Source organism: Oncorhynchus mykiss, chromosome 9 (assembly GCF_013265735.2).
Source record: "Oncorhynchus mykiss isolate Arlee chromosome 9, USDA_OmykA_1.1, whole genome shotgun sequence".
NCBI lineage: Eukaryota > Metazoa > Chordata > Actinopteri > Salmoniformes > Salmonidae > Oncorhynchus > Oncorhynchus mykiss.
In genome coordinates, this window is record NC_048573.1 from 35,970,804 (window position 1) to 35,997,644 (window position 26,841).

A 26,841-nucleotide genomic window follows, 5' to 3' on the forward strand; every position below is an offset into this window, starting at 1 on the left:
TAGGATGAGTGTCATGTGGTACTGTGACTACCCGACCAGTAGTAGGATGAGTGTTGTGTGGTACTGTGACTGATCTGTAGTAGGATGAGTGTCGTGTGTTACCGTGACTGACCTGTAGTAGGATGAGTGTCATGTGGTACTGTGACTACCTGACCAGTAGTAGGATGAGTGTTGTGTGGTACTGTGACTGACCTGTAGTAGGATGAGTGTCGTGTGGTACTGTGACTGACTGTCCAGTAGTAGGATGAGTGTCGTGTGTGACTGACCTGTAGTAGGATGAGTGTCGTGTTGTACTGTGACTGACTTGTAGCAGGATGAGTGTCGTGTAGTACTGGGACTGACCTGTAGTAGGATGAGTGTCGTGTGGTACTGTGACTGAACTGTAGTAGGATGAGTGTCATGTGGTACTGTGACTGACTGACCTGAAGTAGGATGAGTGTCGTGTAGTACTGTGACTGATCTGTAGTAGGATGAGTGCCGTGTGGTACTGTGACTGACTGACCTGTAGTAGGATGAGTGTCGTGTGGTACTGTGACTGACCTGTAGAAGGATGAGTGTCGTGTGTACTGTGACTGACCTGTAGTAGGATGAGTGTCGTGTGGAACTGTGAATGACCTTTAGTAGGATGAGTGTCATGTGGTACTGTGACTGACCTGTAGCAGGATGAGTGTCGTGTGGGACTGTGAATGACCTGTAGAAGGATGAGTGTCATGTGTTACTGTGACTGACCTGTAGAAGGATGAGTGTCATGTGTTACTGTGACAGACCTGTAGTAGGATGAGTGTCATGTGGTACTGTGACTAACTGACCAGTAGTAGGATGAGTGTCGTGTGGTACTGTGACTGACCTGTAGTAGGATGAGTGTCGTGTGGTACTGTGACTGACCTGTAGTAGGATGAGTGTCGTGTGATACTGCGACTGACCTGTAGTAGGATGAGTGTGGTGTGGTACTGCGACTGACCTGTAGCAGGATGAGTGTGGTGTGGTACTGCGACTGACCTGTAGTAGGATGAGTGTTGTGTGATACTGTGACTGACTGAGCTGTAGTATGATGAGTGTTGTGTGGTACTGTGACTGACCTGTAGTAGGATGAGTGTCATGTGGTACTGTGACTACCTGACCAGTAGTAGGATGAGTGTTGTGTGGTACTGTGACTGACCTGTAGTAGGATGAGTGTCGTGTGTTACCGTGACTGACCTGTAGTAGGATGAGTGTTGTGTGGTATTGTGACTGACCTGTAGTAGGATGAGTGTCGTGTGGTACTGTGACTACCTGACCAGTAGTAGGATGAGTGTTGTGTGGTATTGTGACTGACCTGTAGTAGGATGAGTGTCGTGTGGTACTGTGACTGACTGTCCAGTAGTAGGATGAGTGTCGTGTGTGACTGACCTGTAGTAGGATGAGTGTCGTGTTGTACTGTGACTGACCTGTAGCAGGATGAGTGTCGTGTAGTACTGGGACTGACCTGTATCAGGATGAGTGTCGTGTAGTACTGTGACTGACCTGCAGTAGGATGAGTGTCATGTGGCACTGTGACTGACTGACCTGAAGTAGGATGAGTGTCGTGTTGTACTGTGACTGACCTGTATCAGGATGAGTGTCGTGTAGTACTGTGACTGACCTGCAGTAGGATGAGTGTCATGTGGTACTGTGACTGACTGACCTGAAGTAGGATGAGTGTCGTGTTGTACTGTTACTGACCTGTATCAGGATGAGTGTCGTGTAGTACTGTGACTGACCTGCAGTAGGATGAGTGTCATGTGGCACTGTGACTGACCTGTAGTAGGATAAGTGTCGTGTGGTACTGCGACTGACTTGTAGTAGGATGAGTGTCTTGTGGTACTGCGACTGACCTGTAGTAGGATGAGTGTCGTGTGGTGCTGTGACTGACTGACCTGTAGAAGGATGAGTGTCATGTGGTACTGCGACTGACTGACCTGTAGTAGGATGAGAATCATGTAGTACTGTGACTGACCTGTAGTAGGATGAGTGTCGTGTGTTACTGCGAATGACTGACCTGTAGAAGGATGAGTGTCGTGTGGTACTGTGACTGACCTGTAGTAGGATGAGTGTCATGTGGTACTGTGACTGACCTGTAGCAGGATGAGTGTCGTGTGGTACTGCGACTGACATGTAGTAGCATGAGTGTCTTGTGGTACTGTGACTGACCTGTAGCAGGATGAGTGTCGTGTAGTACTGTGACTGATCTGTAGTAGGATGAGTGCCGTGTGGTAGTGTGACTGACTGACCTGTAGTAGGATGAGTGTCGTGTGGTACTGTGACTGACCTGTAGAAGGATGAGTGTCGTGTGTACTGTGACTGACCTGTAGTAGGATGAGTGTCATGTGGTACTGTGACTGACCTGTAGCAGGATGAGTGTCGTGTAGTACTGTGACTGACTGAGCTGTAGTATGATGAGTGTCATGTGGCACTGTGACTGACCTGTAGTAGGATGAGTGTCGTGTGGTACTGCGACTGACATGTAGTAGGATGAGTGTCTTGTGGTACTGTGACTGACCTGTAGCAGGATGAGTGTCGTGTAGTACTGTGACTGATCTGTAGTAGGATGAGTGCCGTGTGGTACTGTGACTGACTGACCTGTAGTAGGATGAGTGTCGTGTGGTACTGTGACTGACCTGCAGTAGGATGAGTGTCGTGTGGAACTGTGACTGACTGACATGTAGTAGGATGAGTGTCGTGTGGGACTGTGAATGACCTGTAGTAGGATGAGTGTCGTGTGGTACTGTGACTGACTGACCTGTAGTAGGATGAGTGTCGTGTGGGACTGTGAATGACCTGTAGAAGGATGAGTGTCGTGTGGGACTGTGAATGACCTGTAGAAGGATGAGTGTCATGTGTTACTGTGACTGACCTGTAGTAGGATGAGTGTCATGTGGTACTGTGACTAACTGACCAGTAGTAGGATGAGTGTCGTGTGGTACTGTGACTGACCTGTATTAGGATGAGTTTCATGTGGTACTGTGACTGACTGACCAGTAGTAGGATGAGTGTCTTGTGGTACTGTGACTGTCCAGTAGTAGGATGAGTGTCGTGTGGTACTGTGACTGACTGTTCAGTAGTAGGATGAGTGTCGTGTGGTACTGTGACTGACCTGTAGAAGGATGAGTGTCGTGTGGTACTGTGACTGACCTGTAGAAGGATGAGTGTCGTGTGGTACTGTGACTGACTGTTCAGTAGTAGGATGAGTGTCATGTGTTACTGTGACAGACCTGTAGTAGGATGAGTGTCATGTGGTACTGTGACTAACTGACCAGTAGTAGGATGAGTGTCGTGTGGTACTGTGACTGACCTGTAGTAGGATGAGTGTCGTGTGATATTGCGACTGACCTGTAGTAGGATGAGTGTGGTGTGGTACTGCGACTGACCTGTAGTAGGATGAGTGTGGTGTGGTACTGTGACTGACCTGTAGTAGGATGAGTGTGGTGTGGTACTGCGACTGACCTGTAGTAGGATGAGTGTCGTGTGATACTGTGACTGACTGAGCTGTAGTATGATGAGTATCATGTGGTACTGTAACTGACCTGTAGTAGGATGAGTGTCGTATGGTACTGTGACTGACTGACCTGTAGTAGGATGAGTGTCGTGTGGAACTGTGACTGACTGACATGTAGTAGGATGAGTGTCATGTGTGGGACTGTGAATTACCTTTAGTAGGATGAGTGCCGTGTGGTACTGTGACTGACTGACCAGTAGTAGGATGAGTGTCATGTGGTACTGTGACTGACCTGTAGCAGGATGAGTGTCGTGTAGTACTGTGACTGACTGAGCTGTAGTATGATGAGTGTCATGTGGCACTGTGACTGACCTGTAGTAGGATGAGTGTCGTGTGGTACTGCGACTGACATGTAGTAGGATGAGTGTCTTGTGGTACTGTGACTGACCTGTAGCAGGATGAGTGTCGTGTAGTACTGTGACTGACCTGTAGAAGGATGAGTGTCGTGTGGGACTGTGACTGACTGACCTGTAGTAGGATGAGTGTCGTGTGGAACTGTGCCTGACTGACATGTAGTAGGATGAGTGTCGTGTGTGGGACTGTGAATGACCTTTAGTAGGATGAGTGTCGTGTGGAACTGTGACTGACTGACATGTAGTAGGATGAGTGCCGTGTGGTACTGTGACTGACTGACCTGTAGTAGGATGAGTGTCGTGTGGTACTGTGACTGACCTGTAGTAGGATGAGTGTCGTGTGGTACTGTGACTGACTGTCCAGTAGTAGGATGAGTGTCGTGTGTGACTGACCTGTAGAAGGATGAGTGTCGTGTGGTACTGTGACTGACCTGTAGTAGGATGAGTGTCATGTGGTACTGTGACTACCTGACCAGTAGTAGGATGAGTGTCGTGTGGTACTGTGACTGACCTATAGTAGGATGAGTGTCGTGTGGTACTGTGACTGACTGTCCAGTAGTAGGATGAGTGTCGTGTGTGACTGACCTGTAGTAGGATGAGTGTCGTGTTGTACTGTGACTGACCTGTAGCAGGATGAGTGTCGTGTAGTACTGTGACTGACCTGTAGTAGGATGAGTGTCGTGTGGTACTGTGACTGACCTGTAGTAGGATGAGTGTCATGTCGTACTGTGACTGACTGACCTGAAGTAGGATGAGTGTCGTGTTGTACTGTGACTGACCTGTAGCAGGATGAGTGTCGTGTAGAACTGTGACTGACCTGCAGTAGGATGAGTGTCTTGTGGTACTGCGACTGACCTGTAGTAGGATGAGTGTCGTGTGGTACTGCGACTGACCTGTAGTAGGATGAGTGTCGTGTGGTGCTGTGACTGACTGACCTGTAGTAGGATGAGAATCATGTAGTACTGTGACTGACCTGTAGTAGGATGAGTGTCGTGTGTTACTGCGAATGACTGACCTGTAGAAGGATGAGTGTTGTGTGGTACTGTGACTGACCTGTAGAAGGATGAGTGTTGTGTGGTACTGTGACTGACCTGTAGAAGGATGAGTGTCGTGTGGTACTGTGACTGACTGAGCTGTAGTAGGATGAGTGTCATGTGGTACTGTGACTGACCTGTAGTAGGATGAGTGTCGTGTGGTACTGTGACTGACCTGTAGTAGGATGAGTGTCGTGTGATACTGTGACTGACCTGTAGTAGGATGAGTGTCATGTAGTACTGAGACTGACCTGTAGTAGGGTGAGTGATGTGTGGTACTGCGACTGACCTGTATTAGGATGAGTGTCGTGTGGTACTGTGACTGACTTGTTGTAAAATGAGTGTCGTGTGGTACTGTGACTGACTGACTTGTAGTAGGATGAGTGTCGTGTAGTACTGTGACTGACCTGTAGTAGGATGAGTGTTGTGTGGTACTGTGACTGACCTGTAGTAGGATGAGTGTCGTGTGGAACTGTGACTGACCTGTAGTAGGATGAGTGTCATGTGGTACTGTGACTAACTGACCAGTAGTAGGATGAGTGTCGTGTGGTACTGTGACTGACCTGTAGTAGGATGAGTGTCGTGTAGTACTGTGACTGACCTGTAGCAGGATGAGTGTCGTGCGGTACTGCGACTGACCTGTAGTAGGATGAGTGTCGTGTGGAACTGTGACTGACCTGTAGTAGGATGAGTGTCATGTGGTACTGTGACTAACTGACCAGTAGTAGGATGAGTGTCGTGTGGTACTGTGACTGACCTGTAGTAGGATGAGTGTTGTGTAGTACTGTGACTGACCTGTAGCAGGATGAGTGTCGTGCGGTACTGCGACTGACCTGTCGTAGGATGAGTGTCGTGAGGTACTGTGACTGACCTGTAAAAGGACGAGAGTCGTGTGGTACTGTGACTGACATGAAGAAGGATGAGTGTCGTATGGTACTGTGACTGACCTGAGGTAGGATGAGTGTCATGTGGTACTGTGAATGACCTGTAGTAGGATGAGTGTCGTGTGGTACTGCGACTGACCTGTAGTAGAATGAGTGTCATGTGGTACTGTGGCTGACCTGTAGTAGGATGAGTGTCGTGTGGTTCTGTGACTGACCTGTAGAAGGATGAGTGTCGTGTGGTACTGTGACTGACCTGTAGAAGGATGAGTGTCGTGTGGTACTGTGACTGACCTGTAGTAGGAGGAATGTCTTGTGGGTGCATCAGGCCTCTCTTGGTCCAGCTCTCTGTATACCACCTCAGGCAGTTTGACCACCGGGCCACAGGAAGCACTTTGGTGGTGCGATGATACCTCCTTCTTCTTCTCTTTACTCTTATGCTTCCCAGACTTAGATGTGGCCTTCCCTGCGTTAGCAGCAGGGGTGTCATGCCTGTCCTTGCCGTTGCCACCTGCCTCACTCCCTCCTCCCCCGCTTTCTCCCCCATTACACGCCCCTCCCCCACATCCCCCTCCACCTGAGGATGGAGGGTCTTCGGCCCCGCTGTCGTCCTCCGACACCACGTCAATGTTCTCAAAGATGCTGATGCGGTGGATGCGTCCATGGATCTCCAGCTCCACCATGCGCTGGGCCTGGGCATAGGTCATCGTCTCCCTGCCTGGGGAGTGGGAGCGCTCAGACCGGTTAGGACTCCCCGGGGTGTTCGCTCCCTGCCCGCCCAGCCCACCTCCCTTTCCCACCCCTCCCTCTCCGTCCCCAACCAGGGACACTCGAGGGGGGCGCCCCTTCCTCTTCTTCTGGGGCATGGCCTGCGCAGGCGTTGGGTTGTCATGGTCGTAGTGGTAGAGGTGGTACTCGATGCCGCTGTAGCTCTTGTAGACCTTGCGACAGGTCTTCACGGGGCACTCGTAAGGGGGCTTGGTGGCCCGGAGGTTGTGGCAGAAAGTCTTCACATCAAAGTCCAGCCCCATTGTGCAGATGGCCACTGCTGGGACAGGAGCTGTTCAAGCTTACATCTGAGACACACAGAGACAGATAGACAGAGGGAGAGAGGAGGGGAGATGATGCACCCTGATGTAAATTTTGCACCAATTTCTTTTTGCCATCTCTGACACCAACATTATTGAAACACAGACATGCCAGTGGGTAGTATTATGTCCATAAAGTAATCAGTCTATGTTGGAAACAATACAGAATGTGTCCATTGCCTTCAGCCCTGTGAAATCCTAAAAGCTATGCCATGTTGTCTTGCAGATTTCAAGGAAACAAGGCCGTCAACAGCAGGCACGTGGCTGGAGAGCTGTCAACTTTACCATGGCACAGCTGCATCCATTTTTCTTGCTAGTTTTAATTATTGCAAATGACATTTTACTTGCAATATTGCTCATCATACCACTTACTTTTCAAATCAAACAGATTTCAATCTTAAACTGAAGACAAAAGAAAGGTAGTTAGACAGCTCGATTTGACAGCCGTTTGGAATGTTGGATTACAGATAACAGATGCATTTCAAGGTTGATTCAACCAGAAGCTGTCTATCAATCAAAAAGCAAACTTCTAAAAACCTGGACATAGACTCCACTCTCACGGGAATAAAAATATTTACCTGAGGTTCCATATACAACTATGGCAAAGTAATCAACGTAATCTCTTTTTGTTTGTTTAGCCCATGATTTGGATAGCGCAATCTCATGACATGTTCCATTCACTTGCTCAAAGATCCAAGGAATGTGTAGCAGCTAGCTTGCAACTATTGTTGGGAGTTTTCAGCAAAATGATACTTTTGTATCTATAGAAGCCTGAGAAACATTGTAACCAATCGTATAGGTTACAACAACTCGAGGTGATGCATTGTAACAGACAGCTCCAGTTATGGGACACATTCAGCTTGCTACAATGTTTCCCTCCACAATGTTTAGACCTCACCCTGATCAGCCACTACAATATAACACTCTGTGGTCACCTGATCGCTACCTATTCATGTAACTAAATAAAAACCTACAGTTCTACATTCACTACTAGGGAAAGATAAATAGACAATCATTATGATAAGGTGGCACTCAGAATCCTGGGTCTTCGTATCTTGCTAAAGGATCTGAAACGATTCGAAAAGCAAATTGTAACAAAAATCAAAGCACAAATAATTACAATTTACAAAATTCATAAAATACCTTACGGATGTAAGCCTATTTATCTGTAGACACCACGAATACATAGCCAATCTAGCTCTGAATTAATAAGCACTTACTACTCAGGGCTCCTGGAAGCTAGGGTGCAGCAAAATTTCTCACTCCAGCTCGGTAAATGGGACGATTGCAGATCGATGTATTAATCCTATAAAACCCAATATGATCATGAGAAATGTGGGGTAAATGGTTTAAAAACAACACAATATCCTAGTTATTTCATTGTGATGGTATTAATTCAGGAACTCCAACGAACAAAAGCGGCAGCCACTGCTGTACGCCATAGGCGCGTGTGGGCACTTTCGTCAAATAGAGTATTTGTTCTTTGGTGCTTTTGTCGAAATAAGGGCCTCATTTCGATGTGTATCATTCTTTTGTGTTTGAGGAAGATGCAATTTTGAAACTCGAAGGACGCCTAGTCAAGTGGCGTCACATTTTCACCATTAAAAGGTAATTCGCTTCCTTTTGTTGTTATTTTTCTGTGTGGCGAATCTAATGATCCGTTTCGCAACTTTTAATATACATCTGGATAAATGTGCACTTTAAAGAATTTCCAAAGACATGGGGATAAAATAGGCTGTATTTCATTTTATTAACACGTCTAAGATCATGTTTTTTTTTTATTTCGTATTTATTTGTGTCATTTGCGAATCTGCCAATATGGAAATGTGAATCATAAAAGGAGGGCTTGCGCCATAAATTTGAATATGAAAAATCATAGATCAGTTCACACGTGCCTGATAGTTTTGAAATGTATTATTTGATCAGTCTAGCCTGGCAAAGGGACATTATTTATTAAATATCATAATGCTACAGTCAAATAGGTACTGAACAAAAATATAAATGCAACATGCAACAATTTCAAAGAATTTACTGAGTTACAGTTCATTGAAGGAAATTAGTAAAATTAAATAAATGAATTAGGCCCTAATCTATGTATTTAACATGACTGGGCAGGGGCACAGCCATGGGTGGGGCGGGAGGATATAGGCTCACCCACTTAGGAGCCAGGTCCATCCACTGGGAAGCCAGGCCCAGCAAATCAGAATGAGTTTTTCATAACAAAAGGGCGTTATCACAACCAGAAATACTCAGCAGCTTTTTGTTCAGTATACATTTTCATTGTTAGGTTAGATTACTCGTTGGATATTACTACATTGTCGGAACTAGAAGCGCACGCATTTCGCTACACTCACATTAACATCTGCTAACCATGTATGTGACAAATAAAATGTGATTTTAATTTGGTCACTATAGGCTATGTCTTTTGGAAAATATGTTTATTTATAGGCTCCCGAGTGGCACAGCAGTCTAAGGCACTGCATCTCAGTGCTAGAGGTGTCACTACAGACCCTGGTTTGATTCCAGGCTGTGTCATAACCAGCCGTGTTTGGGAGTCCCATAGGGCGGTACACAATTGGCCCAGTGTTGTCTGGGTTTGGCTGTCATTGTACATTTTGTCCTTAACCGACTTGCCTAATTAAATAAAAATATGGCCAATCATATATACATTACGGTAATTTGACACTTATAAAATAGAATGTAGGCCAAATGTAATAACTAATTTTATCATGGCGCTTAATACCATAATAATAAATCAGGCTGTCAAAAAGTGGAGGTGGGCTGAATTTTCACTGGAGGACCATTTAAAAATCTTTTCTGAGATTTTTTCTGAAAAAGACTTTTCTGGAGGAAAGATATTTAGGAATTTAAATATTTAACGTCAGGAACGGTTTCCACGATGCAGAGAGAAAGGGTTGTGTCAGTTGGACAAACCTGGGGAAAAAAGCAATGTCCATAATATGTCCATTCCCCAATAAAGTGTTAATGGAGGTTAAGAAGGGAACCCAATAATTGATCACATCTGTACAGAAATATGGGTTAATTCTTTAATCTTTACAAAAAAATAGCATGAGAGATATTAAATAGATCTAGATTATTGAGGAACAAAGGAGAGACATCAACATCAAGCACAAAATAATGTTTATTTCTCTTTAAACATGTACAGTCTGTGATGAGTGCGCTGACTGGGTTGGTAAGATAATCTAGTGATACATAGCAGGCAGAAGCAATCCGACACAGAGCTTTAGTGCAAGCCTTCCACAATTACAGGCATATTCTATGAGGCAATGTTACTCAGAACTGATAGAAATGCAATGATCAGAACAGGCATTATTCTCTATTCCTCAGAGAACCACATCTGCTCTATATGATCAGTTTCTATGGATCTGAATGTGGCCTCCCAGTGAATATTCGAACAGAGTTATTTCCAAATCTGCTCACTAAGTGTAACAGACAGGGAGGTGTAGCAGTAATGTCAGATACAACGAGTAACAGAGAACAGAAATCTCTTACTACTGCAAGTATTTCACCAAAGCAGACAACTCTGCATTATATCCTATAAAAAGTCCAATTCAAACCGAATTGATGGAATAATATACACCGACGTGAATTCCCAAAACAGTTAAACAAAATATATTAATGACACGAAAACTGTACAATTCACAGCTTGGCAGGACTGGGGTGCTGCAACCTTTCACTGGTGTGGTGGTGGCTGTGACATTTCTAAATGGATGTATAGTAATGATAATCACGGCTGTATGGAAAATAACAGACATGCTCTTCAGTGGTCAGGAGGATAAGGGGCGGGAAGGTTAACCTCATTATGTATAGGTGTGTTGGAACTGATATTATGGGCTATAGTTAGAGCACTGGGCATGTTGTGCAAATCAAGTATCCATCTGGAGTTTACATGCTTCATTCTGAACAGAGAAATCAAACACTCAAAACAATACAGAAAAGCAAGGCTATCATCAATAACCACCTGGGAAATGATACATCATTTATTCATTTCAACAAGGCAATATAATAACACTGCTTGACATGAACATAATCTCATTGAGAAAACAACTCACCCTCTGACAAAGGTTTTATTACTGGAGGGACTCCACTGTATCATCATGTGTGCAGATAAAACACACATCAACTCCCCTTTCATACTTACAGTGGATCCACCTCAGACACACTAGCAGCATCAAAATCAAGCTTAGAAACATAAAACAATGGCAATAATTTAGACAAGTAAATAATAACTGGTGATTGCACTAAAGAAATCCCATAATGTGCCTAATAAAAGGAGAACCATGTTCTTGCCCCAACAGAAAATATTTAGCAGTTGTAACTGCTGTTATCGTTTTCAATGTGATTTGTAACTTAGGTTCAACTAAACGGCAACAAAAGAAACTAGCTCCTGTTGCAGGTTCCTGGGTAAGGCTTGTGGGAAGGCCGCTACGAAAGCTAGGTGGATAGGTGAAATTGCACTAAGTCTTGCTCGGCAAACCTGCCTCTGCTACATTCTGAGCTGGACACTACGGGTTCCCCTCATTCTATAAATATAGAATGAAAAATAAATTGGTCCACCCACTGGGGAACGCTAATTCTAAGAATTCTAACTATGCCTAGGACCCTACCCACTGCCCAATGAGTGAGTTTTGACTTTTAAAAATTGTACATCAACTGTCTGTTTCCACAGGGCAACTGTACATCTCACCTCTATGGCGTTCTAAATGTCACAGGGGTGGGGAGTAAACAAAGATTAAAAACATGATTTTATTACTTGAATAAAAGCATATACTGTGTTAATAGTGCAGTGCTACAAGGGCATTCAATTGTAAACCAAGAAGAAGAAAAAAATAAGACGCAAAGCCACCGCGAAATAAAATCTCTTGGTTGCGGAAAGAAAATGCGGACAGAAAAATCAATGTTCAAGGCACTACACTCCTTCAGAGAACTTCACTTTAAAATACAGGTCTCCTGCCCCATCATCTTAAACCATTGAATTTTGATTTCTAATGTAGTGTTTTAAGGTTGACAAAACATTAGTAAACGATAAAAATCAATCTGAAAACATGACTACTTATCGTTTATGACGGATTTGGTGAAAACATCACATTTGTGACCGCTGATATTATAAAGTATGGCTGTGAGTTTAGACAAGACCAAAGCTAAAAGCAGTAGGTACTCAGACACACACAGAACATTTATACTGTACACACGTATACATACACACAGGAAAACTCCCGGTGCTGTATAAAGTATATTGACACGCACACTGGATATTTGCAAGCTCACAGGCTATTTACACGTGTGTTGCTCTTTAATAAAGCATCAAACCACAATCTGAGAAGAGTGGAGCAGGATTATCCTGCATATAGAAACACTGGAGGGGGTGAGTAGTACAGTCAAGTAGGGACCAGATGCTCCAACACATAAGAGTCGTTCCATGTCATTTCAGCAAGCCATGACACCCACCATCCCAGATTGTTCTGAAATACTTTCTATAGTTAGAAACCGATAAGATTAGCATACCCGCAACACTATTTTGTTAATAAAAAATTATCTCTGAGAAATTAAGGAAATTGATTGCACCCAAATTAGCCCTTAAAATTGATAGGATTCACGTAATATTCAATACATATAGTACCCAACATCCGATTTGGACCAAACTTCTACCTATCATTGAGTAAGACATGAGGAATCCAATAACATGGTCACCCACAGACCCCCCACACCAATCTCACCCCAACAACAAGTATACAGTATCAGTTCTCTATGTCTGTCAAGTAGTATGGAGCTGCGGCTTGGATTATTGCTTCTTCATCCCATGTAATGTATTTAAGTAGCTTGTATTACTTACCACAAATTGTGAAAGTACCAGCATTTTCCCACTAGATGCCGCTGTTCCTGCTACTGCCATACCCTTTATTAATTTAGCTGGTTTCTCGTGTTCATTAAATGGATCACAACATTTTATTTTGCAACTTTGGGTAGAACAAAAACAGCTCATGATGAAAATAGATTGTGTGGTCATCCTTCAAACACTATGTTTAGGACTTTCACCATTAAAGACCATTTGAGACCATGACATTGAAACCATTAGAACTGCTGTAGCCGAATGGTTTGCTTGTTCAACAGGAATGACCTAACTAATCTTAAACGTTTTTTTAACGGAATAAACCACACACAGAGGGGCTGTTTCCTGGACACAGATTAAGAGAAGGACAAACAATTACTTTAATGGAGGACTTTGCTTGAATTGTGAGGATTTCCATACAATTTATTTTCATCATGAGCAAAAGCTATTGGTTTTCTACAAAAAGTTAAAGAAAATGTTGTGATCCATTTAATAAAAGACAAGAGACCAGCAAAATTGATTAAAGGGTGTGGCAGTAGCAGAAACAGTGGCATCTAGTGGGAAAAACAGAGTACTTTCACCCTAAATCGATGGTAAATGGGGCAGCAGGTAACCTAGTGGTTATAGCGTTGGGCCAGTAACCGAAAGCATCCCCGAGCTGACAAGGTAAAAATCTGTCGGTCTGAACAAGGCAGTTAACCCACTGTTCCCCAGTAGGCCGTCAATGTAAATAAGATTTTGTTCTTAACTGACTTGCCTCGTTAAGTAAAGGTTAAATGTAAAAAAAAAAAAAGCAATATAAAATTCAAATAATGCAAGAGACTTCAAAAGGCTAATTTCTGTGAAAAGGGGAAAAAGCTGTCACCAGATTCACATGGGTCCGTGGGTGGCTTTTTATCATTTTATTGTATACCACGTCTTACTAATTGTCATGAAGAATTATGGTCCAAATCGAATGTTAGGTACTATTTTTATTGAAGATTATATGAATCATATACATTTAAAATGGCACATTTTTGTGCAATTAGCTTAATTTCTCAGGGATCAAATTATATCTCAAAAAACATTTTCAGGAATGCTAATATCAGGTTTCTAACTACAGAAAATATTTCAGCACAATCAGATGGTGGGTGTCGAAATCATCTTTCTTGTGCTTTGAGGTGGAATGACCCATAAGCCATTTGTTGGAGCATTTAATTGTGTGGGCCCTACTTTACTCTATTTTTCAGCCCATCACTCTATTAAAAGTTTTTAAGAGTTTGATTTCGTTACAATTGTAACCCTGGAGTGAGAACCAGGGGGGACAGAGTGGAGTTAGGATAGCAACACAGGATTAGTTAAAACGTGTTAGTCAGGCAGTCCTGATGTGAGTGTGCTGGGATAGAGGGGAACATCTGGGGGCAGTCTGTTGAGCATCAGGGGCGATGGGGTAAGATAGGGGTTTAGTGGGTGCAGGGAGGTGCTAGTTGTCACTTTAGGAAGTCCTGGTGTTGGGGACGTTCTCAGGGCTGTGCAGGGTCAGGGGGTAGGCCTGCACCCCTGGGTTGGCCATGGTGGGGTAGGGCATCCCTCCCGCTGCCCCCATCATCCCCACAGGGCTGGGCATACCAGACCACTGCAGGGGGTATAGGGGGCTGGGCACCACCCCTCCGTAGGGGCCTGCTGGTACCATGTACCCGGGCTGGAGCATGGCAGAGGGGTTGGAGTTCAGGGCAGTGGGCATGGCTGGGCCTAAAGCAGCTGTCAGCGGGCACGACAAAGGCAGCTGGAACTTATTTGGAGGGATGGGACATCTCACCTGGAAGAACCAGAGGGGATGTTTAACATTACACGGACTTCTGTCAACTGATTTTCACATGATCAGGTAAAGAGAGCGAGAAGGGATGCAACTCCCAAAAGTGTTTCAGACTGGTGATAGTCTTTAGACTTTTGATGTGTTTCTCTGTGCCAGTTACCTCCTGCGTGGCTCCTCCCAGGGGCGCGGCTAGACCCTCCAGGTCCTGCATGCGTCTCTGCTGTTTTATCTGGTTCAGAGAGGGCCGCGGCTGTGTGGCCGCCAGCGTCTCCTTCGTCCAATCATCTACAAGCTTGTGCAGGTCGTCCGTGAAAGTACCTGGTTTCTTGTTGTTGCTGTTGTTTGTCTGGGCCTGAGCTAGCACCGTCATTGGTTGAGGAGATGGCAAAGGATTGGGGACAGTTGCTGGCTGTTGCTGATTGGATGTCGCACTGGCGCCGTGAGAAGACCCTAGAACACAGAAAGATTTGTAAACTCTGCCCAGTTAGACCCTTCCGATGGAATCGATTGGCTGCGGTTAGGCCTTTCACAGTTATCTATGGCACTTCAACCACCATCAGCCTCTATAGAGCCTGCATATTTATTCAAATATAAAACAGGGCAACTAAAAGTGGACCTTAAAATGTCACTTTGAGTGGTAATTGTTTTGTGGAGAAAGATCAGCTGACAAAAATGTGTATTTGACATGTGATCTCATTCAACTGGTCAGCAAATGTGTAGGTTCTCAAACCTAGCAGCCAAAGGATTACAGCATGGTTGAATCACAACAACCCACCCAACCAACCCCCTTCCACCACCACAGTAAGACAAACAGAAACCATTAATGCTAATACAAACAACCACACGTCACATTATTCAGCACTCAGACATTTAGGACAAACACCGCCATGCACTAACAAAAAAACCTAATAAAATAAATTCATGAAGGTGACACTCCTCGTGCAACAGAGCCCAAACAACACCTTTCCAACAACACCTGGCATGTTTTTTTCAGACTGCCAAACTCAACACGAGACTATTAACCAAGGCTGCTCATGCCAAAAGAGAGAAAAAGAGAGAGCGAAGTAGACAGAGAAAGAAGAAAGTAAATGAGATAGTTACTACTACTGCGCTCTTTGCCTAGACATAGTCGTTTCAGTGTGGACCCTATAAGAAGGTAAAACAGCAGAGACAGAAACAGTTAGGCCGGGACACACTGCAGGTCTGTGGACAAGCTGCTGAAAAGCCACACACAGCTATCAAATCAGTTAGGGAGAGAGACGAGGAAAAAAGGAGAGGAGGAGAAGGGGGTTTAAAATCAGTGAGAAGTCATGGGAGTGGGGGAAAGACTCTTTTAAATTGTGCTGTCACTCCAAAAGAAAAGAAAATGTATGAGGCCTAGAAAACAAAGAGAAGCCTAGGCCCTGGGTATGCTGGTCCACAGTCCAGTACAGGGGGTTTGGTGAAGACCACAGTAAGGTGGGGCATGTCAACACTGTCATAGGTCACTCAGACCTTCCTATTATATGGTCCTAGTAACCCTGTCATGTCCTATTTTCATGTCTAGAACGTTCCTTTAAAAACGTACTTGGAATAAGTCATTGTTTCAGTAATACTGTCAATATTTCAGGCTCCTTTTACTTCAGTTTGTACATGGTATGTTAAACGTTACAATGGATGGCAATGTTGAAAGTAAAACTATACTGTTTGCATATAATCATTTTAAATGAGTAGACACACAAATTAGTGAATGATCCATGCTGTAAGTAGTAGAGTAACGAGATCCCTGAAGCTCATTTCTAAACATAGAACAGTTCACCTACCAGTAAGTACAAGAATACCTGTGAAACATAATAAAGGAACCCCACAAATCTGAACCGAAGAGCACAGAGATACTATAGCCTGAGCACATCAGAGTCAGCGCATATCAAGACATGCAGGAGAAGGAGTAGACAGAAGTAGATCGTATTGATGATACGGCCTTTTTGCAGGAGCCAGTCTCCAACAGTGCCCTGCCCCCCCGCCTGTCTGCACCATGCACGTCCTCCCAGTCCAAACATGAAAGCCTCTATGGAACCTGGCGGGGCTATCAGGGGAGAGCTGGCTTTAGTCTTGGTATACAGAGGGGTTGTAGACTTGAGATGAAGCGCCTCACAATTAAGGAAGTGAGTAAATTAAAACACACATAGGATACAAAAGCTTTGGTGGACAAACACACTCGCTCAGGTTTCGGGTCTAGCATAGCCAATCTTTGGAGAAGACGAGCTTTATGACATACACTATGCTTTTGGAGTCTGTTTAAAGCCAGAAGCAGTGCACAAAGCGTTTGCATGGAGGGATGTCTAAACCCAGAATAACTTAGGGCTGAGGGGGAGAAAGCTACGAGGACATACAAAATAGCTGACATATGCTTGTGTTGGGGGACACGGAGGGGGAGGAGGGGAGGATCCACTATCTAAAACACAAAAGAAACAGTCTGGTCGATAGAAGTGAAATAAAGAGAAGAGAGAGGGATGAGATGAGTGAGAAAAGTAGAAAATAACAAATACAAACAGATGGACAGAGACACGGGTCCACTGAGGAATCTAGCACGTGGTTTGCTACTAGATTTATAGGTCACTCTCTCTGACGTTTGGTGGTATACCATCCAGCCTGTAAAAATGAATATAAGAGGGAAGAAGAGAAGAAACAAAGAGAGAAATACTTCTGTAAAAGTGCACAGAGACTTGGGATGAGAACCCCCCCACCATTAACAGACGCAGCACCAGTATAGGGTACAGTCACATGGGCTAAACCAGCACCAGGAGACAGCCCTCACATTCACTAAATGGACAAGTTATCACTATGCACTGGTCTAAGATCAGGTTACTTTCCCGAATTCATCCTGACCTTCACCATGAGGACTGTAAACTGATCTGTGACCAGTGCTTGAAGACAGCTTCCATTGACACCTCAGAAGTCATGCAGTATCGTGGCGGTATTTTGGAAGAAAAATGTGTGATGTGACGTTTGCCTAAAAACATTAGCTTTCGATAGACTGACAATCATGACTTTTTTTTCCAATGTGGCAGTTTCCACATCCCCTTATGAGACTAATGAGACCTCCGGTTTAGACACAACTTTGAATATTAGAGAGTTTAGAATTCTACAGCAGATTAAGCTGAGTTGTTGGTTGTTCCTCAGTACAAATGGGTGTTTGAGTAAGTGACACGTGTTTGGGTGTATTTGCATTTGGTATATTGCGTGAATCCTATGTGTGTGTTTGAAGCTTACTAAGCACCAAATGTGTGTGGTACTCCTCACTGTGGACGTGTACTGTGTGTACTTGTCCTGCATGCATGTGCGTGCAGGTACCTTGCCCTGGGCCTACGTGTGTGGCCATGCCTCCACCGTAGATGTTGTCAGAAGAGAACGAGCCCCTGAGAGAGCAGGGCTGCTGGGTCTGGACAGGCTCTGGGGTCTTGCCGGGCCGAGTGCCACTGGTACTGCTGCTGCCACTGGAGCGGGCCGAGCCGTCAGACACAATGGAGCTCTTAGCTGGAGAGCCAGACGAGCTCGGTGCGCTCTCACCTTCAGAGAGAAATACTGGATAAGCCACAGAAGCAGCTTTAGGGTGAATTGGTGATTCATTTCTTGTTATTACCACATTTCAAATCCTCCCAATCTTCCTCACTCAGTTCCCCTTTCTCAGGACAGCTCACAAACCCCTTTCTCTCTTCCATTCCCTCCCTCTCTCACAGAGACATGTCACTCTTTTCCTCCTCACCCCACCTTTCACTCTATCCACCACACACCCCTCTACCCTCTTCTCACCACTCTGACACATTTCCCCTCACCGGTGGTGGTGATGGTATTCAGGTTGTTTTTCAGCTGCTGCACCATGGGGTTGAGCAGCTTGGCTGCCTTCAGCTTGTGTTTGCTGACCTTGCGTCTGCGGCCACTAGGGGGAGCAGCGTGCAACAGGCCTACACCAGGCGGCAGGGCTTTCCCCAGCTCTTTATACAGACGCTCTATCTCACTCCTCTGGAACGCCTGCAGCTCAGAGATCTCCTTCATGTGTCTGAGGAGAAAAAAGAGAGAGATTGAGAAAGGGAAAATCTGCATACTACAATGTATTCCATTTCTCTCTTTAACCGGGACAGGAACTGTCATTTATATTGTCTCGTACAATTTTAAAAGTTCACTAACTAGCAGTGTTTAATGGGATACACACCTATCCAGGGCTATGAAGGTTACAATGGTTAATAGTTTGCTATATATCAATGGGTTGACTTAGTCATACACACACACAAAGGGTCTATGAATGCATATGTGTGTACATACTTCTCCCTCAGCCTCTGCAGCTCCTTCCTCATGTCCGCATCCTCAAACTCAGAGTCGTTGTCACTGCTGACGTATGATACATGGCCGGGTCCAGGCGGCAGGACGGTGTGACCATTCGCTACCACGGATTGCCGGCTCGGCGAATCAGAACTCTGCACACTGCTGCGGCCAGTGCGGCGCAGGAAGGCCACCGCCCTCTTCATGAGGTCACTTCTGCTGTGTTCCGGGAGGGCATGAGCCGGAGGCTTGTGGTGGGCAAGGTGAGGGGCTAAACTGCTGGTGTCCTCCTTCCCCGAGTCAGAGTCGAAGTGAAAGGAGTGGTTGGTGGCAGCGTCAGCAGTGTGGGCACGTGGGAGCAGGCTGGGGGTGGCGTTGGGGCTAGAGGCGGTGGTGTCCTGGTACAAGTCTGGGGGGGCTGAGTAGCGGTTACTACAGGGGGGTTTGGGGGCGTTTTCCGCACCCTCTTCAGCGGTCATCACTGAGAACCTACCCACGACCATACACCCCTGGTCTCGTGGGCTGCCCCCCTCGGCTGCGGCGCGAGAGCCCCCCGAACCACTAGAGGGAGCCAGGGAACTGCGACTTCTGCCCTTCTCTAAACGACGGATGACGTCCGGAGGAGTGGGGATGATCTGGAGAAGGACATAGTGATCAAATAGAATCTGATTAAACTATAAAAAATTTAAAAAACTAGGGAGTAAACTGAATAATTCTCAATTAACTGATTTAATAGATCTAAATCTTGAGGACAAACAGTTACATAAAACGTGTTCACTTTAATCAAAGTCAAATGTAGTTTATTGAAGAGAGTTCGTATTCAGAATGTTTGTGTTTGTTTAAGTGAGAGGGATTAAAGTAGATGGTTACCTGAAAGCGGCTCTTGGAGACATAGGAACTGGAACTGCCCACAAAGTCTCTCCTGTTCAACAATCCTTAACAAAATACAATTCAAAGTCAACATTTAAAAAGTAGGAATCACTTTGGGGGTTTATCCTAAATAGTACAAATGAATACTACACAATACATAATATAGCATATAAAATTGTGTTTGTGATGTAATTTACCTGCAGAGTCACTCAGTGTACCCAAACTATCAGTACGCTCAGGAATCTGAGGCTGAAAATGAGAAATAAATATTGAATGAAAAAAACTTGTGAATCAGTCTAGCCATTATCCTTCTATGATGCCTGCTTTGTCTAAACATATCGGCGCCGACACACACACACCACTCAACCCACATCAGAGATCAAACTGCCAGGGGTGCAGAGTATAATGGACTATCTGGCCAGCAGCCCTGAGCTGTACTTCCTCTGCTAAATGCAGTATCAGTCACACTAAAGGCCAGTGATTACATTCAATGGCTGAATCAATATTACACCAAGGATTCACACAAACACACACCCCTCCATCAGATAAAACGCTGCTGCTGCCCCAATCCGAATATCTGGCGGACACAGACACACAGTGCATCTTTACCAGCACCTCTCTCTTCCTGGAGGGCCCCCCCCCAGAGGTGGTCTGGCAGTCAGAGCTGATCCCCTCTGTGTTGGAGCCCTGGAGGTCGGAGGCGGTGCTGGAGGGAGCAGATTGGGCATACTCCTGGTACAGCAGGTTCCTCAGCTTCTCATCCAGAGTCTTGATGGTACGGTCTACAAACTCCACCCTGGGCGGGCCCTCTCCATCAGACTCCCCCAGGCCGCAACCACCTCCACTCCCAGACCCCCCAGGTCCATCCTGCTGCTGGGACGCCTGGTGGGCAGGACTCTGGGGCTGTGGTGGTGTTCTGGCTCCACCTCCTCCACCCACCATGCTTGGCATGGCATAGGGCTGCTGCAGGACCACTGGCTGGTGGGAGTCCAGGGGAGGGGGCGGGTCTCCTGACAGGCTGGCCTCCTGATTGGGTAGACATGAGGAAGTGCCACTCACCCCTTTATGTCCCGCCCCATTCACATCCAGGGACACAGGTGGGACGATGGGGCAGCATGGGATGTCTGTTACCATGGAGATGCAGGGTTCGCTGCCGGAAAGAGAGTCGTGGCGGCCCATGGCAGCAGTCGTAGCACTGGTGCTGGAGGGTTTGGTTCCAGAGGCCTGGGGCTGCTGAACTCTGGCCTTGCCTACGTTGGTGTCCTGAGACTGGGCAGAGCTTTGAGGTGCAGAGGGGCCTGGAGTAGGGGGTGTGGTGGTCAGGGCAAGAACAGGAGTTGGGGCAGACACTGGCGGAGTAGTACTGCAACTAGACCTAGACAATGATGTGACAGGAGCCTCTGTAGGGGAGAGAGGTGAGAAGAGAAGGAGTTAAAGACTGGAGTCAAGGAGATATATGTCCTGTTTGTGTGTTGCATCATCACTTGTCTTCCCCAATCAGAGCTCTGTCAGTTGGAGTGCAAAGCCTACCTTTCACCACAGCCACTGCAGCGCTTGCATTACATAACTGACCCTTATGCACACATACAACGCACACATTAGCTCAGACACCAACAGACACTAATACACAGCTTTATTCACCCACTCTGCTGTGTGCGTGTGTGTACGTACGTTTGATTGTGTGTACGTGTGTGTATGGATGGGTGTGTGTGTGCACCCTTGGTTGTAGAGGTGTCTGATGAAGTCCTCTCTCTGTCTGGCGTGGGCGTCTCGGCCACGGGGCAGATGATGAACCAGCGCTTCCCAGTGTGGAGGACTGCCAAGGACACAGACAAAGAAACACGCTCATAGATACAGATCTAGTAGCAACAGTAAGATAGCTCTATAGAGAAAGACAGACATGTACTCAAATGCAGATGATCTACAGATAGAGATGCTCACAAGTTCATATAAACTATCAAATTATGTTTAGAGGAAGAGAATGGGGGATAGAGATTGATTGGGGGAGACGCAAAGATAGGACTGAGGGACGATAGGACAGAGATGTAAAAGGAAAGAGCGATTGAGAGCTAGAGAGAGATATAACCCAGTCATCCTCTAATCCTCCTCTCCATCACTCCTGACCACAATAACCTCCCAGAGCATACAAATCTACTGAGGCAGGAAATTTGCTGTGTCTGAGGTTCACCAGAGTCACAGAGAGGCTGTAATGTACTATGTAATGTATCTGGCGTGGGTTGGAGAGAAGATTGTATATTAGGGGTCCTGCAAGACCATTTGTTCCAACTTATCTGTTACATGCATCATTAAAACTAATTTGAAGACCATGATTAGTTAATATTCTGTATCGATGTTACAGCTGGGCTAGAGCAAAAGCCTTCACCTTCACACCAGGAGGTAGCGAAGCCCTACCGTTCTGCTGGTACACAAGTTGTGGTGAATTAGGTGTAGCTGTCTTTGTACCCTAAAAGGGAGAGAATTGTTAGAAATTGATGGCACTCGAATATAACTTGGAGACAATGAAGCTTGAAAGGGTTCTCTCAACAATGTCACTGTGTTGGCCCCGGCTGACAAATTAGGTAAGCCAAAAGTGTCCCATCAGCAACGACGTTTCTATCTTGGCAGTGGCTGTCCTGCTCACTAGAGGTCGACCGATTAATCGGAATCAAGTTTTCATAACAATTGGAAATCGGTATTTTTGGACACCGATTTGGCCGATAAAAAAAAAACATTTTTTAAAATATTTTTTTTACACCTTTATTTAATCTTTATTTAACTTGGCAAGTCAGTTAAGAACACATTCTTATTTTTAATGACGGCCTAGGAACAGTGGGTTAACTGCCTCGTTCAGGGGCAGAACGACAGATTTTCACCTTGTCAGCTCGGGGGATATAATCTTGCAACCTTACAGTTAACTGGTCCAACGCTAAAACCATCTGCCTCTCGTTGCACTCCACAGGGAGACTTTATTTAATTTATTTATCCGTTATTTTATTTATTTATCCGTTATTTTACCAGGTAAGTTGACTGAGAACACGTTCTCATTTGCAGCAACGACCTGGGGAATAGTTACAGGTGAGAGGAGGGGGTTGAATGAGCCAATTGTAAACTGGGGATTATTAGGTGACCGTGATGGTTTGAGGGCCAGATTGGGAATTTAGCCAGGACACCGGGGTTAACACCCCTACTCTTACAATTATGTGCCTTGGGATCTTTAATGACCTCAGAGAGTCAGGACACCCATTTAACGTCCCATCTGAAAGACGGCACCCTACACAGGGCAGTGTCCCCAATCACTGCCCTGGGACATTGGGATATTTTTTAGACCAGAGGAAAGAGGGCCTCCTACTGGCCCTCCAACACCACTTCCAGCAGCATCTGGTCTCCCATCCAGGAACTGACCAGGACCAACCCTGCTTAGCTTCAGAAGCAAGCCAGCAGTGGTATGCAGGGTGGTATGCTGCTGGCAGACTGCCTTTTACGCGAATGCAGTAAGCCAAGGTAAATTGCTAGCTAGCATTAAACTTATCTTATAAAAAACAATCAATCAATCATAATCACTAGTTAACTACACATGGTTGATGATATTCCTAGTTTATCTAGCGTATCCTGCTTTGCACATAATCTGACTGAGCATACAAGCATACAAGCATACAAGTATCTGACTGAGCGGTGGTAGGCAGCAGCAGGCTTGTGCGTTTTGCCAGCAGCTCTTCGTTGTGCATCAAGCATTGCGCTGTTTATGACTTCAAGCCTGTCAACTCCTGAGATCAGGCTGGTGTAACCGATGTGAAATGGCTAGCTAGTTAGCGGGGTGCGCGCTAATAGCGTTTCAAACATCACTTGCTCTGAGACTTGGAGTGGTTGTTCCCCTTGCTCTGCATGGGTAACGCTGCTTCGAGGGTGGCTGTTGTCGTTGTGTTCCTGGTTGAAGCAAGGAGAGGGACGGAAGCTATACTGTTACACTGGCAATACTAAAGTGCCTATAAGAACATCCAATTGTTAAAGGTTAATGAAATACAAATGGTATAGAGGGAAATAGTCCTATAATAACTACAATCTAAAACTTCTTAACTGGGAATATTGAAGACTCATGTTAAAAGGAACCACCAGCTTTCATATGATCCCATGTTCTGAGCAAGGAACTTAAACGTTAGCTTTCTTACATGGCACATATTATATTTCACTTTTACGTTCTTCTCCAACACTTTGTTTTTGCATTATTTAAACCAAATTGAACACGTTTCATTTATTTGAGGCTAAATTAATTTTTTTGATGTATTATATTAAGTTAAAATAAGTGTTCATTCAGTATTGTTGTAATTGTCATTATTACAAATAAATAACAAAAAAACAAAAAAACGGCTGATTAACCGGTATCGGCTTTTTTTGGTCCTCCAATAATCGGAACCGGTGTTGAAAAATCATAATCGGTTGACCTCTACTGCTCACTAAGTAATCTTGAGTGTTGGACAATGCATCTGAGACTGGCCACCTGCACCTCTCCCCGATAACTCTGTTACTTCAAAATCCCTCCATCCCTCCTCACCTCTCCCCCCAGTATGACTGCTCCGTGGCTCTGCTGGGGACTGCCCACGTGGTCAGAAATCCTTTCCCCCTCCGTGTCCTCACTCAGCATGTCCTCAGCCTTGTCCACAATATCCTTTAACTGCTCTATAAACATCTCCTTCTCCAGGAGCAGGATGAAGTCATTCTCCACCTAACAGACAAAAATAGACACCATCCATCAATGTCAAATCCCCTGAAAAATGTATAATAAACAGTCCCGTCTGGACTGTCCTTCGATAAAAATTGTGCTAGGCCTTGGCGTAGCGGTCTAAGGCACTGCATCGCAGTGCTAGAGGCGTCACTACAGACCCTGGTTCATTCCCGAGCTGTATCACAACTGGCCGTGATCGGGAGTCCCATAGGGGTGCGTAAAATTGGCCCAGCGGGTTAGGGAAGGGATTGTCTGGGGGGCTTTACTTGGCTCATCGTGTTCTAGTGACTCCTTGTGGCGGGCCGGGTGCCTGTAGGTTGACCTCGGTTGTCAGGTGAACGCTGGCTTCCGGGGTAAGCGGGCGGGTGTTAAGAAGCGCGGCTTGGCTGATCATGTGTCGGAGGACGCATGACTCGACCTTCACCTCCCGAGCCTGTTGGGGAGATGCAGCAATGAGACAAGATGGAAATTGGGGAGAAAAAAAGGGGGTAAAATATATAAGAAATCAAATTGGGCTAGGCCTATGTGATGGTGTTTGACACCTGCCCATCCAAAGCACGGCCAGAGGCACCAGTTTTGGAGAAATATTTCGATTTTGGGGGAATGAAACAAAAAATTATTTGCAACAAAATGTGTAATCCACGTACAAAAAAGCATATCGGTCCAAAATTAACAGGGCTGAGGTTTTTAGTGAGAGAGGGGAGTTTTTGCTGCAGTGCAGTGAACAGAGTTTCAGTGCCCTGGAACATCAAAGAGCATCTCCCTCACAGAGCTAGGCATACAGAGCACACACACAGAATTTTAGAGGCAGGCGGATAAAGGGTAACAGGTTTTCTGGGGTGTTTGTTGCTAAGTGTGCATCTGTGTAGGTGTTTAGATTGTGATATATATTCAAGATTTCCAAAGTTAGTGTGGGGGGGGGGTTCCCTTGGTTGTGGAGGTTTTCACAAGTCTTTGGAGGTGTGTGAAGGGAAGAAAAATGTCCCCCACCCCTCCCATTAGTGGCATGGAAACTGCAGCTTGCTTCTGTGCTAGAGTAGGGTCTACAGTCGTGGCCAAAATTTTGAGAATGACACAAATATACATTTTCACAAAGTCTGCTGCCTCAGTTTGTATGATGGCAATTTGCATATACTCTAGAATGTTATGAAGAGTGATCAGATGAATTGCAATGTCCCTATTTGCCATGCAAATGAACTGAATCCCCCAAAACATTTCAACTGCATTTCAGCCCTGCCACAAAAGGACCAGCTGACATCATGTCAGTGATTCTCTCATTAACACAGGTGTGAGTGTTGACGCGGACAAGGCTGGAGATCACTCTGTCATGCTGATTGAGTTTGAATAACAGACTGGAAGCTTCAAAAGGAGGGTGCTTGGAATCATTGTTCTTCCTCTGTCAACCATGTTCACCTGCAAGGAAACACGTGCCGTCATCATTGCTTTGCACAAAAAGGGCTTCACAGATTGCACCTAAATCAACCATTTATCGGATCATCAAGAACTTCAAGGAGAGCGGTTAAATTGTTGTGAAGAGGGCTTCAGGGCGCCCAAGAAAGTCCAGCAAGCGCCAGGACCGTCTCCTAAAGTTGATTCAGCTGCGGGATCGGGGCACCACTAGTACAGAGCTTGCTCAGGAATGGCAGCAGGAAGGTGTGAGTGCATCTGCACGCAGTGTGGCGAAGACTTTTTGAGGATGGCCTGGTGTCAAAAAGGGGAGCAAAGAAGCCACTTCTCTCCAGGAAAAACATCAGGGACAGACTGATATTCTGCAAAAGGTACAAGGATTGGAATGCTGAAGACTGGGGTAAAGTCATTTTCTCTGATGAATCCTCTTTCCGATTGTTTGGGGCATCCGGAAAAAAGCTTGTCCAGAGAAGACAAGGTGAGCGCTACCATCAGTTCTGTGTCATGCCAACAGTAAAGCATCCTGAGACCATTCATGTGTGGGGTTACTTCTCAGCCAAGGCAGTGGCAGTGGGCTCACTCACAATTTTGCCTAAGAACAAAATGGAGCCGGAGGAGATGGCCGCTGTTTTACTGTCTCCTAACCAATTGTGCTATTATGTTTTTTTCCCGCGATATTTGTAAATGATTTTCTACATAATGTTTCTGCAACCGTATCTTACGGAAGAAAGGAGCTTCTAGATATAATGACAGCGATCACTCACCTCGGCTTAGACAAAGATTTTTTCAACAACAACAGCAGTAAGCAGGACACACGATATTCTCCAAACATCCCACAGGGCAGACATCCCAATTATTCGCAAAAGGAAGCGACGCAAAGGAAGAAGAGTTGGATGCCTCGTCCGGACCCGCAGAAGGCAACCAGGGAAGCTGCAGTTACCGTCAATATTACTCGCCAACGTGCAATCATTGGACAATAAACTAGACGAGGTACGATCACGAATATCCTACCAACGGGACATCACAAAC

At 45.5% G+C, this 26,841-nt stretch overlaps 2 protein-coding genes across 17 annotated transcripts in view; both read right to left on the reverse strand.

Moving 5' to 3' along the window:
* Nucleotides 1–8,504, reverse strand: part of LOC110531979 (peregrin) — a 30,764-nt gene extending 22,260 nt beyond the window's left edge. For 3 of the 6 annotated variants that reach the window (XM_036987885.1, XM_036987884.1, XM_036987881.1), the window contains exons 1-2: nucleotides 8,091–8,504; nucleotides 6,077–6,858 (exon numbers count right to left, since the gene is read on the reverse strand). In XM_036987885.1, the coding sequence (XP_036843780.1) occupies nucleotides 6,077–6,813 (737 nt within the window). In that variant the 5' untranslated portion in view covers nucleotides 6,814–6,858; nucleotides 8,091–8,504. Of the gene's footprint in view, nucleotides 1–5,696; nucleotides 5,892–6,076; nucleotides 6,859–7,448; nucleotides 7,884–8,013 lie in introns of those variants that run through there. The other 3 variants (XM_036987882.1, XM_036987883.1, XM_036987886.1) reach the window with 3 other exon arrangements.
* A 1,490-nt stretch (nucleotides 8,505–9,994) lies between these two features.
* LOC110531157 (serine/threonine-protein kinase WNK2) overlaps nucleotides 9,995–26,841 on the reverse strand; it is a 129,247-nt gene continuing 112,400 nt past the window's right edge. For 7 of the 11 annotated variants that reach the window (XM_036987898.1, XM_036987897.1, XM_036987896.1 and 4 more), the window contains 13 exons: nucleotides 24,235–24,405; nucleotides 22,098–22,149; nucleotides 21,403–21,501; nucleotides 20,220–21,085; nucleotides 19,883–19,934; nucleotides 19,686–19,750; nucleotides 18,819–19,450; nucleotides 18,332–18,555; nucleotides 17,850–18,065; nucleotides 17,049–17,147; nucleotides 15,618–15,662; nucleotides 14,677–14,966; nucleotides 9,995–14,519 (listed from right to left, as the gene is read on the reverse strand). In XM_036987898.1, the coding sequence (XP_036843793.1) occupies nucleotides 14,196–14,519; nucleotides 14,677–14,966; nucleotides 15,618–15,662; nucleotides 17,049–17,147; nucleotides 17,850–18,065; nucleotides 18,332–18,555; nucleotides 18,819–19,450; nucleotides 19,686–19,750; nucleotides 19,883–19,934; nucleotides 20,220–21,085; nucleotides 21,403–21,501; nucleotides 22,098–22,149; nucleotides 24,235–24,405 (3,135 nt within the window). In that variant the 3' untranslated portion in view covers nucleotides 9,995–14,195. The remainder of the gene's footprint in view (nucleotides 14,520–14,676; nucleotides 14,967–15,617; nucleotides 15,663–17,048; nucleotides 17,148–17,849; nucleotides 18,066–18,331; nucleotides 18,556–18,818; nucleotides 19,451–19,685; nucleotides 19,751–19,882; nucleotides 19,935–20,219; nucleotides 21,086–21,402; nucleotides 21,502–22,097; nucleotides 22,150–24,234; nucleotides 24,406–26,841) is intronic. The other 4 variants (XM_036987891.1, XM_036987889.1, XM_036987892.1 and 1 more) reach the window with 4 other exon arrangements.